The sequence below is a fragment of the Chionomys nivalis genome, chromosome 17, assembly GCF_950005125.1.
Source record: "Chionomys nivalis chromosome 17, mChiNiv1.1, whole genome shotgun sequence".
In the NCBI taxonomy this organism is placed as follows: domain Eukaryota; kingdom Metazoa; phylum Chordata; class Mammalia; order Rodentia; family Cricetidae; genus Chionomys; species Chionomys nivalis.
Window position 1 is genome coordinate 46,404,346 of NC_080102.1, and position 12,611 is coordinate 46,416,956.

The 12,611-nt window shown below is 47.0% G+C and overlaps 1 protein-coding gene across 1 annotated transcript; it reads left to right on the forward strand.

Annotated features, from left to right (window-relative positions):
- The first annotated feature begins 6,200 nt into the window (after positions 1 to 6,200).
- On the forward strand, positions 6,201 to 11,724 carry Acr (acrosin). Its single transcript, XM_057792368.1, is given in 6 exon segments — positions 6,201 to 6,277; positions 7,150 to 7,356; positions 7,544 to 7,827; positions 10,432 to 10,577; positions 11,117 to 11,699; positions 11,702 to 11,724. Coding segments are annotated over 6 exon segments (1,320 nt in total).
- Positions 11,725 to 12,611: the final 887 nt, after the last annotated feature.

Genomic DNA, 12,611 nt, shown 5'->3' on the forward strand with positions numbered 1-12,611 from the left:
TTATCTTTATCATAACTAAGGAAAACAATAACTATCTATATATTCTTTAACTCCCTCAAAGACTCCAGAAGGATATAATATTACCTAAGCAAACAAGAAATAAGCAACTTTCAAACTCTAGAAATGACAGAGACATCTTGCTGCCTGGACAGCCACCCAAAGTTCCTCTGTACCGTTGGGGCATCCATCTTCTGCTTACAGGTCCATAGTGTCCAGCAGACATTTCCATGAAGCAGGAAATTTCAAAGGCAGTTCAGTCACTATCTGCTGTATCCTGCAGAATGTCTTGCAGACTCTTTCATGAATCAGGAACCCCAAAAGATCATCTCACCTTAGGCAAGTTCAGTAGTCCTCTCTCTGTGGGTTCTCTGTGTCCAGTTTATGCAACAGTCCAGGCAAGAGCAGTTTCTTGCCCAAATGGCTATCAAACTCCATAAGGTGCCTCTTCGATGCCCATCTTCTTCTTGAAGCAGATTGGTGCTGCCAGGAGCAGAGTGTCTCATTGTCATGAAAAACCCTAAGTTATTAAAACATTTAAAATACCATATTCTCTAGCCTTTGAAAGATATGATGAATGCCTATTTGAAATATATGCATGCACATCTAGAAAATCTAACTAACATGACTACAAACTTGACTATTATTGATAATTATCTATTAACAACCTATATACATTACATTTTTAAGTGAACTACACAATCACAATACCTTAATCAATATCAGAAATACATATACATATAATAAAATTGACCTTAAATTAATATCAGTAAACCAAGATTCATATCAATGTAAATTATTCACATCTATATCATCTCCCCCTTTAAATGTAAAAGAACATTTATAAACAATATATGGGAACATGGGCGCAGTTTTTTCTCTCCAAACTGCTTCCTGCTGAATGGGGGCGCTGTTATTCGGGTCTTTTATGGGATAACCTGTCTGCTAGGTTCATCTCAGTTGGCAGTTGAGCAAAGTAATTTTTTGAAGGTGTTCACACAGCAACCCTTCAGGAGGACGTGGTCTATCATACCATATTGGGATCGAAGAAGCAATCCAAAGAGTCTCATCCTCTGTGAAAACAATAGAAGAAACTCTTTTCCAAAGTATCATATCCTTAGATCCAAATTCTGAAGTCAAGGTATTTTGAAAATATCTATCTTGGATTAGTTCAGCAGCATTTATAAACAAATATCTTTTAGCATCTGTTGCTCCTTCCTCAGCATTCAAACAATTCAAAGAGAGCATAATAGCATACAGTATCAAGATTCTCTGTGTAATTTCCATCTTTGTGCAGCTTTATTTTAACTCTATTTTGTTTACTTTTACTTTTGTTTTATATTCTCTGTATATATTTGTCCTGGAATAACTCTGTAGACCAGACTGTCCTTGAACTCTCAGAGATCCTTCTGTCTCTGCCTTCCAGGCATTGGGATTAAAGGCGTGTGCTACCACACCTTGAAGTCACAGAGGTAAATTTCCCTCTTGCCTCCCAAGTGTTGGGATTAAAGGTGTGTACTACCACACCCAACTACTCTCTTTCTTCCTTATTTTACTTTTAAGAACTTTAATTTTCAGCCTGTATATATTTTTAAACACACTGTAAATCATTTAAAGTTTTCTTTGTCTTTGAATCTCTCTTTACTGTATCTCTCTCTTTTTCTGACCACACGAGCCTTTAAATTACTGAGCAATATGGGTAGGATTAAAGCCGTGGCTTTGCCAGCTAAATCCAGGCCATTCCTTAGCTTTCCAGCCTCATGGCGGAGGTACCGGCTGTAGCCATGTTTACTACCACAACTCTGTGGCGTTTCAAGGTCCTTGCCAGCAAACAAGCTGCAATACTATATCCACAGACAACACTCAAGTCCTCTCTCTGTAGTTGGCCCTCCTGCCTCAAACAGTCAGAGTTTGCCCTGGCAGGATGGACCAGAATGCCAGAGTTTTAAAACAGCACAACTTTTTTCCTGCTACGTCTGAAAACAAACAAGTATGCAGTCAGCTTTTATCAATACCTTTTAAGTGTTTCGTGGCAGGACCTCTTAATGAGCTGCAGGGTTCTGCAGCTGAAGCTGAGTCAGGAAGCCTCTCTTAGATGAGAGCACTTGCTTGCCTCTAGCAAGCAGAGCAGACCCGAGAAATTGCTGCTACCAAGAAAACACGCTTTACTCTATTCTTTCCCAAGCTTTCTCAGGCTTTCTGTGGATGCAGTTATCCACGTGGGCGCCATCTGTAGTAGGGGCTGTGGGCCTCTTCCCACAGCCCGGCTCATGGTTGCCTGGCTAGCTTATGCCCCAAAATAACGACACACAAACTGTATCCTTTTAAACACTGCTTGGCCCATTTCTGTTCATGTATGTAGCACCCCAAGGTGCGCTTACCGGGAAGATTCTAGCCTACGTCCATCCTGGGTCAGAGCTTCATCGTGTCTACTCTGGAGAGGAGAGCATGGCGTCTGTCTCTCAGAGGAGCTGCCTTGCATCTGAGCTCACTTCCTCTTCCTCCCAGCATTCTATTCTGTTTACTCCACCCACCTAAGGGGTAGCCTATCAAATGGGCCAAGGCAGTTTGTTTATTGACAAATGACCTTCCTCCATCAAAGAACTGGAAGAGAGGACAAGGAAGAGACATGCTGAGGAGAAATCATGTGTGCGTTGACTCGTTTTCCCCTCAGATACCCTTCGTTATTTTTCCCTTGCTGACTGTCGCGCCTTAGCTGTACTTTGAAGGGGTCTGAGGGGATGGTACCCCCAAAGACCCCATTTCTTATCAGGTAAAACCTGGCACCCATTTACAGTAAGGGAGGTCTTCTAATACTCAGTGATTAAGAAAAGGACAATCTATCCTTCCTGTTGGGAGGGTGAGACTTACTATCTAACATCAAGGTTGACGAAGGGCCCTTACACTCTAATGCAGGAGAGGAACCTCCTGACACAGAGGAGAGACTTTTTTTTTTTTTAATTTAGATAAAAGTGATGGTCAGAAGCTCCTGAGAACCCTGAAGTTGACTTAAGTATCCCTTTACATTCAGGTAGAGGAGGGGCCAATTTATGATGTACAGAGATAAAAATCTCATGGTCCTTGGGTAGTTGTACCCCTGTAACCCGCTCCCTTTCTGACCTTGAACTCATTCTGTAGCCCAAGCAGGATTGGAACCTATGATCCTCCCTTTGCTACAGCCTCCTGAGTAACTGGGACTATGAGCCTTCATCATGAGGTTCTGCTAGCATATGGATATTTAAATCACAACTTTGGTTTTTACAACAGAATTTAGGGGTGTGTGTGTGTGTGTGTTTGAGACAGGATTTCTCTGTAGCTTTAGACCCTGTCCTGGAACTTGCTCTGTAGACCAGACTGGCCTTGAACTCACATAGGTCCACCCGTTTCTGCCTCCCGAGTGCTGGGATTAAAAGGTGTGCTCCACCACCACATGGTCAGATTTAGTTCTTAACAAGTAGAAGTCATGTAAAAAGAATTTGAGAGTCATGTAAATTATGTGAGAATTACAGAATTGCAGTCATGTAAAAGAATCTGAGGTATTTACTATTCGAAGACAGAGTAATGGTTTAAAATTTTCATTAATGGTGTAAATTTGAAAATTAGCATTCAGCATTCCTACAGATTAATGAGGAATCTTAGGAGGAATGTTAATCACAGCCAGAGATTATGTTCATTCTTCACGGCTGCTATCTTGCTCTAGTCAGTATGTATTTCTGATGCCTTCTTTCCCTGTCCCGTTAGCTGCTGTGTGGGATCAGGTGCATCTTCCTCCCACTGAGAAAGTTGAGTGTTCCTGTGCCTCAAGGGTGGATGTTCGAGCTGAGGTCCTTTCCCTTAGGTCACATTGTTCTTATTCCAGTTTAGAGGTTAGAACCCGGGGCAGAGCTTTAAACGGGGAGAGCCCATGTTTGCATTAGGGAGGAGGTTCTCAGGCCCTGAGGTCATGTCCTACTGACTGGCTTTGGAAGCTGAGATCTCATAATTATTTAGGGGAAATAAAACCGGTTGTTAGAATATAAAGGGAGAATAAGTTTTCGATACAGAGATAAGAGAGTTAAATCTTCCTGCCACTCAGATAGTGGAAATGAGGTCGTAATCAATTTCTGGTAAAGAAAGGTGAGCTGGCCTGGCCTGGCACATCTGACCTGGAGGGGGAAAAGGCGCTGGGACACTCAACTCGTGGCTCGTAAGCATCAGAGCTAGGATGGAGAGATGGCTCGGTGGGGACGCGTTCTTGGTGCTCCTCCAGAGGACCAGAGTTCGATTGCCAGTTCCAGTGTTTGGGGCAGTTCATAACAGTTCATAACTGCCTGTAACTCCAGCTCTACTGGATTTAGTGCCCTCTTTGGCCTCACAGTAACCCCGCCCCGCCAGCATATAGTCACATAGACAGATACACATAAGAAAAAAAAAAAATAAAAATTTTAAACCAAAATAATAATTTTAAAAAAGTATTAAAGCTACAAGTTGAGACTCCAGAACAGCTCTAGAAGGGGAAGGGCACAGAAATCAGAGGTAGAGGAGATGTGTTTCTAACCTGAGGTCGGATGAGACCCTCTGGTCACTTACAGAGAGCCAGACAAAACCTCCAGCTCAGTGGTTCTCAACCTTCTCCAGGCTGTGTGCAATCCTCACGTTGTGGTGGCCCTCAACCACAAAATTATTTCATGGCTACTTCATAACTGTGATTTTGCTACTGTTACAAATCATAATGTAAATATCTGATATGAAACCCTAAGGGGTCATGACCCATAGGTTGAGAACCACTGATCCAGGTGCATGCCCAAACAGATGAATCCCAATTGTCAGATAGAGACTGGATGTCCCGATGCCCTATGATACTCAGATAGGGTAAGTAAGGCCTCCTTGTAGTCAAGTAGAAGACAGGGAATTTTGTGACCCTTAGGCAGTGAGGATGAGATCTTGAGACAGACAGACATGAAGCTGAGGTGAGGACTTTGGACAGAGGAGAGAAGACTGAGATATTCTTGGAGAGGAGGGAAAAGCAATATGACATTTGGGTAAGAGATGCGACTGGACTCACGTAGGGAGAGGAGACTTCTCGGTAGGGGACATGAATTCTTCCAAAACTTCATTATGGAAGTTAAGAATACTTAAGGTACAGTCTTTCAATATTCAGGTAGAGGATGTAAGATTTCCTGATTCTGGTAGAGAACGTGCGACAAGGTACCGCTCAGAGGGAAGAAATGAGACCTCGGGCCCTGATGTGGAAAAAGAGGAGTTGCTTTCACAGGGGGAGAAGTCAGAGCTTTCTGATGCTCAGGTAAGATATTCAAGACCTTGTTGGCCACCTTATGGAGTTGTGACCTCCTAAAAGTCACATAAGAAAGTATGACATTTAGTTAGAGAAGACACGTGGAGAAATCAAGATCATCCCATAGTCTAAGAACTCAACATACGGGGTGGGGAGATAAAAATGTCTTGGCGGGTAGGAGAGGTGGCATCTTAGAGGAGATGTAATGGGTCCATCTTATGGTGGGCTGGTAGGGACTTATAAACTCAGGGGAGACGAGGCCTTCGGACATCGATGCAGGGAAGATGGAACATCAGAGTATGATGCTCATGCCATGCTGTCTTCTGATGATATAAAAAAAAGACACTAGATATTGCAAACTGCTGCTCAAGTCTCGGTGACCATCACATGTGGCTGCACGAGGGTCAGGAGAAGAGACTGGAGAACTCCAGGAAACCCTGTGACACTCATCAATGAACAGGAAGTTGGGCTTCGAAGTCACACGTCAAGCAAATTCAAAATGGCGATTGAAAGTGTCCTGATGGCGTATACTCCCACCCCCACCATGTACCGAGGATCTGTCAGTCAGTGGAACCTGACTTCTTTTAGCTGTGAACATACGGTACCACCTCATTATAGGAGGGCCAAGCTGTCTGTAGTCCATGATTCTAGTGATTCCAGCCCCCAGAGGGCCCATCCTGAGCATTCACACAGTGCGACTTCAGGAGACTCACCAAGGATGAACGAAGGAAGGTTGCACGTGAGGCCCTCACCACCCCGAGAGAGTTTACACAGGAAGTTGGGACGCCACTCCAGCATGGATCAGTTAATCAAGGAGGCCTTCCTGGCCTAACTGCTGAGGTGGGGGTGGGATATCATCTTGCTGATTGGCCAGAAGGCCGTGGAGCTTTGTGAGGTCACAGCTTGAAGACCGGGTTAGGGCAGGAGTATGGTAGAGATGCTGCCAACTGTCATTGTGCTGGTTTTGGCAGTGTCCGTGGTTGCCAGAGATAACTCCACGTGTGAGTAAGTGTCGGGGGCATCTTGGTGGGGTTAAGGACATTCTATGAATATCAGGTCCTACCTAGGCTCCCTTTGTCCAGGGCTGGGATGAGTAGTAAGCTGAGCTGTAGCAGGCTCTGGATAGTCTCACAGTTCCTGTGACCCACAATCCCAACTCAGACCCTTCCTGCTTCCGGAACCGTGATCCCAGAAGCATTAGGTTTCCAGCTGCCCATGGTTTCCCAGAGAAAGAGATCCCTCATCGCTAGCTCTCTCCCCACTGCTTCTCCAGTGACTGGCTTCATTGCTTCTCAAGCATTGGGTCCTAAACTTTAGGATGGACAGCTGAGGTAAACCCCCGGGGCATGAATTCAAAGGTATCATTGCCTTTACACCGCTATCTGCCTGGAAACACTTACTCCTAATGGACCCACAGAGTAAGCAGCTCCAAAGTTGTTGGTAGCCCTTTTCACTGTGACATAGCTCATAGAATTTCCCACACAGGAGTCTCACTGTGGCTAGCGTGACCCCAGTGCTTGTGAGCCAGTTGCATCAGCTTGCAGCTCCTTTGTCCAGGTGGTATAGCCCTGAGACCTCCTTAATCATGTGATGCTTGCTTGAGTCTCCCATCCAAGACTGGTCCTGAAAACCATCACACCCCTCTGCCTCCGTAGCACTTTTGACTTCTGTTATATCCAAGAATCCCTCAATACCTCTAGGGCCCGTTTAGGTATTTCCTGGAGACTGTGGCCTCCTGCATACCCACACTTGATTGCCTGTCTTTCCCCATAGTTCCTCCCCATCTTTCCCAACCCTGTGTCCCTGCCTCCCCCCAGGTGAGGTACAAAGACTGGATGCCTCTTCTTGGTTTGAGCAGTGTCCTGGTCTCTCCTTAGTGGCCCCTGTGGGTTACAGTTCAGGCAGCACCCACAGGCAAGTGTCCGGATTGTCGGAGGGCAGACTGCGCAGCGTGGGGCCTGGCCCTGGATGGTCAGCCTACAGATCTTCATGTCTCATAACAGCCGCAGGTACCATGCCTGTGGAGGCAGCCTGCTCAACTCCTACTGGGTGCTTACAGCTGCTCACTGCTTCGACAACAAAAAGTACGTGTGGGACTCAAAGAGGGAGGTCTCCGGAGTGCTTCTAGTGGAAAGGGACTCGCCCCAGGGGCTGTGCCCAGGGTCTCTGTGGTAACCAGCTCCTGACAGGGCTCTGAGGGTCACTCTCGCCACAGGCTTTGGTCCAGCCAGTCTGTAAATGAGAACGACGGGCTTACCTTTGTGCCCACAGAAAAGTCTATGACTGGAGACTGGTTTTTGGAGCCCAGGAAATTGAATATGGAAGAAACAAGCCAGTGAAAGAGCCTCTGCAGGAGAGATATGTGCAGAAGATTATCATCCATGAAAAGTACAACGTCGTGACCGAGGGCAACGACATTGCTCTCTTGAAGATCACTCCTCCGGTTGTGTGTGGGAGCTTCATCGGGCCCGGCTGCCTGCCTCATTTTAAGGCTGGTCCTCCCAAAATTCCCCAGACCTGCTACGTAACTGGGTGGGGATACATGAAAGAGAAGGGTGAGTATAGGTGGGGGCTCCTTGATGGGCACTGGTGCCCATTCTCCGTGCAGCCTTTTCATGGCAGGGCTCATGTGTGGATAGTCATAGCACCATGACTCATCATTTCCTTCCAAGTTACTTGGTGCTCTCTATGTAGACTGGGAAGGAAGTATGTGCTGGGTATAATTTTCTTTGGGTTGTTAGTTCAAGGCCCTTGGCATTGTCCAGCAGATCGCCTGCCATTCAAGATGAGTGTAGCTGCCTTTCTAGCCCTCTGTCCTTGTTCAAAGTGTTTTCCCTTTCCCTGGCTCAGACCTTTTCATGCACTAATGTTACCTGGCCCACATGACACCAGGTGAGTAGAGGAATGTCTTCTGTGGTAGACAAGCTGACAGGGGTACAGGAAATGTTCTAGAGTCATTAATGACTCCAGAGTTAATAGCCTGAGTCCCAGACAACCTCCCGCATCCTTAAAGTCTAGGGCCACTGTTGGTACCAGGAGTACAATGTCACACCCTAAAGTCACAACACAGGCAGCAGGGCATTGTCAATGGGACAAGACCAAATAGAACGTTTCTCTTGCTCACGGGCAGTGCTTTCAGCTCCTCATAAGTGGTGGTACAGATTTTTATTGTCACATAGGGATGTGGAAATGTGACTGAAATTTGCTGAGCCATCATTTCTTCTTTGATCTTGGAAAACTTAGGTTTTCTAATCTGGGGCAGCTGAGTCATTTGGAATGTACAACTCAGCCTTTTTTTTTAAAGTTTGGAATTCCTGCTCCCCTCGCTTTTATTCTCTTTTCCTAAGGTGATCTCATTCGCTAGAGCAGTGGTTCTCAACCTGTGGGTCACGGCCCCTCTGACAAACCTCTGTCTCTGAGAATATTTACATTACGATTCACAACAGTAGCCAAATTACGATTATGAAGTAATAAGAAATAATTTTATTGTTGGGGGGGGGTCACCCCAAACATGGAGAGACTGTATTAAAGGGTTGCAGTGTTGGGATGGTTGAGAACCGCTGTTTTAAAGGGTTACTCCCTGTCCTGTCCTTCAGGGGAGGCGACCTTCACCCTAGCTACTTTAGTTCACCGGCCTTTGTTGGCACGTGACTGTAGCTCTCTGATCTGCTGGTGCCTGTGGCTCTGCCTAAGTATGAGGACACACGTTGTTCAGCCCCGTTGTAGCTGCCCTCTGGTCATATGTGTGCATTGTGTTCTTGTGGTCCTTGGGTAGCTGGTCTCTGGTCCTAGAATCCTCTTAATCAGTGGGGGTGTCTCTCATTTTTGTCTTGCAAACAAATATCTCCTATAAAGACCTCAGTCTTTAAAAAATCCCAGGCTTCAAACTCCCATGACCTGTGTGTGTATATGCTTGGCTCTGCCTCTGTTCTGGGGCTGGACAAGCTACCTAGGTATTGTTCTTTTCCCTGGGATTTTGAGTTCTTATAGGCCTCTTATTTATATTGTCTGGTACCGAGAACATTCTGTTTCAGAACACCCGGTTTTTCACAGTGAGGTCCATGACTTTCAAGACTATGACCTCAGCCACAGATCTAAAAAGTTATCTTGATGGCTAGCAGGTTAGGTGGCCTTCAGTCATTTCCACCTCAGGAACAGTGCGTTGTACAAATTTCTCACTGATGATTAGATGTGAGGAAAGGTGGAAGTTTTATTGAAAACAGAAAATGAAATACCCCTCTCCCAAATCCTTACATACCCAAAGCCCAGGAAACATGTATTGGGCAGATAGCTACTGCCTGCCTACTGAGTGTTTAGCCCTGCATATAAGGACTCCGCGCATTTCCTGTCTTACCACCTGCACTCACATGTCTTTCGTGCCTGTCTTGTGTCAGGGTGCACCATATCTGTGCTGCCCATGATATTCAGACCCACACTGCCTTGGGAGGATGCTATCCGAGGTGCCGCTGTTAAGGACCCTGGCTGCTTGTGATGAAGAGACAGAGCTGTGCTGCTTCTGAGGATGTGTCTAAGTCAGATGCATGCTGGTTGCATGAGTTGGAGTGTAACTGTCTTTCCTAACCCCCCTGGTAGGGTTTGTGGTAGTGAATGAGGCCCTGACTCAGCTCTCCTCTTCCAAAAATCTCCTCAAAGCAGATCTGAGAGACATGGGAGGATCCCGTCTGAAGCTGGGTGGAGGAGCCCTAATGGAGGATAAAAAACAGGGAGGGTGACTTCTAGCCATACAGTGGAGGATGAAAGGTGTGTCTCAGGCATGGGTGTGGAGAGGGGCAACCCTGGCCAAACGCTGGACGTGTGTGGGTGGTGCTCCAGTCCCTCACCCAAAGTGGGAGTAATAGGACCATGGACAGTGCTCGGCATATACTAGCTGTGTCCATTAGGGCTACAGCTGACTTCCACAGTCCCTCATCCATCATGGATCTAGGCGTCATGGACCCTTCCTTTCTTCGTCCAGGCAGCCCCACCTGCCCTTTCACTGTGCATTTCCTCCCCTTGAGTGCATGAGGTGAGCCTGAGGGATCTTTGTTTAGCCACAGCATGACACAGGACAGGATGAATGGAAGTGCAGAGTGGGGGGAGGAGGCGGGGCTTTCTTCGTCTCCTCCTTGAGCACTGACCGCTGTGTGGCCTGCCTGCAGCCCCCAGGCCATCGCCTGTCCTGATGGAGGCACGTGTGGATCTCATTGACCTCGACCTGTGTAACTCAACCCAGTGGTACAATGGGCGTGTCACATCAACTAATGTGTGTGCAGGGTATCCTGAAGGCAAGATTGACACCTGCCAGGTAACTTCCTTCTGGTGCCCAGACCCCCGGGTCCCTCTAAGGAGCTTAGCCTCCGAGAAAGCCTCATTTTAGGTCCCTGATCTCCAGCCTCTCCTCTCCTTACCCAAGAGCCCACTTTAGTGACATCCACCATCACAACTAGTATGGGGATGATATCTACCATCTGTCCCTACTGAGAACCAATGATCACACTTTGAATCCCAACATTAGCACACAGAATACACTGCCCAAACTTAGTCCTGGAAGACAGTGTTTTCCTCTTCCCCAGAGCACACAGTACCCAAAGCCACAGTGTTCATGGATACAGGTAAAGTCACATGCATATACATGTGAGCTCGTCTTATTGCAGGGCATCTCAGGCAGGACCATCCCCCTGCCCTTCATATCCCAATGGATATTGGTAGCTCCGACTTTACCAACTGTATTGAAGGCAGCGGGAGATAATGTGGTTACAGACATTGTTCTCCCACAGCCCCATGACCCTTCTGGGAAGGGAGAGTGGCTCAGGCTGAAAGTGACCCCTCTGTCCTTCTGGACAGGGGGACAGTGGCGGGCCTCTCATGTGCAGAGACAACGTCGACAGCCCCTTTGTGGTCGTGGGGATCACGAGCTGGGGGGTTGGCTGTGCCCGTGCTAAGCGTCCTGGAGTCTACACAGCCACCTGGGACTACCTGGATTGGATTGCTTCCAAGATCGGCCCTAATGCCTTGCGTTTGATTCAGCCAGCCACCCCTCCCCCGCCGACTACTCGACCACCGGTGGTCTCTTACCACCCTTCTCCTCCTCGCCCTCCTTGGTATTACCAAAACATCCCACCTCGACCACCTCGGCCACGACCACCTCGGCCTCTACCACATGGACCATCTCCAGGCCAGCCCCAATCCCCATTCCCACCCCTACCGCCCCCAACCCCACTCCAACCCGTACCCTTTACTTTTGGTTCACAACGCACGAGACGCCGCACAACACTTTCTTTCGCCAAGCGTGTACAGAATCTCATAGAGGCTCTGAAGATGAGGACTTACCCTGTGCACGATTCCTCACAGTACCATGGATCAATGAACAACGACCACCACCACCACCACCACCATGACTACACATCTGAGCCTCTTTCCAATAAATCATTGAGCCTCTCCTTCATTCCTGAGAAAAGAAAAACGAAATAAAGCATATATTTGTATTAAAAATATTTATATACATGAGGACATGCTTTCTGGACTTCTGCCTTCCCTAACTCCACCCAAATCCCCCTCCATCAAATTTATCCCCTCCCTCTCCATTCCTCCAATAAAATGAAATTGCTCACACATTCATATTGGGTTTTTCAACATTGAATTTTAACGCTTGGATAAGGCAATTTCGGGCCATAGGCCAAAGCATGGTCCTTATTCCATACTCATTGATGCTGGCAGGCATTATATGACTCTGTTTATGTAGCTGGGGGGGGGGTGGTGGTGGTATGAAAAAGCTCTACCAGCTGCACCAACCAAAAAGAAAGGACAGGCTCCCAATAGGAGGCCATGCTCTTTTAATGCTACCAGGAGGCTGGCCCACAGAGATGCCTCTGTATGAAAGGCCAGGCTCCTCAGAGGCACAAGGGATAGCAAGGTTGCTTGGTAACCCAAACCAGCGTGTACCACCAAGCAGTCTTACTTGTGACTGTCCGAACATCACCTGTTCGGGGTTATTACTGTCCTGTAGCTAAATCTATTAGTTCCTGAATTCAGACACATAAGAACTTATCCACTAAAGCTCTCTGGGAATGACAGTGGGGGAAGGGCTATCTTATGGATGCTCTGGAGTTTGGAATGTCTTTCTTACCATCATCTGATGCTTAAGAATATCCATGGTAAGGAAGAGAAACCAGTTTGAATCTTTTTAGTGAAGCTATGCAGAGTCAAAAGGAAAGGGCCAGAAGCTTGCTCAAGGATCAGAGAGCCCAGCAAGGCATGGACAAGGGCTGACGTTTCCTCAGAGTGACTATTGGATGCTCAGTCTAGGCGTCAGACTTGTCCCGTGCAGCTTGAAACGGGG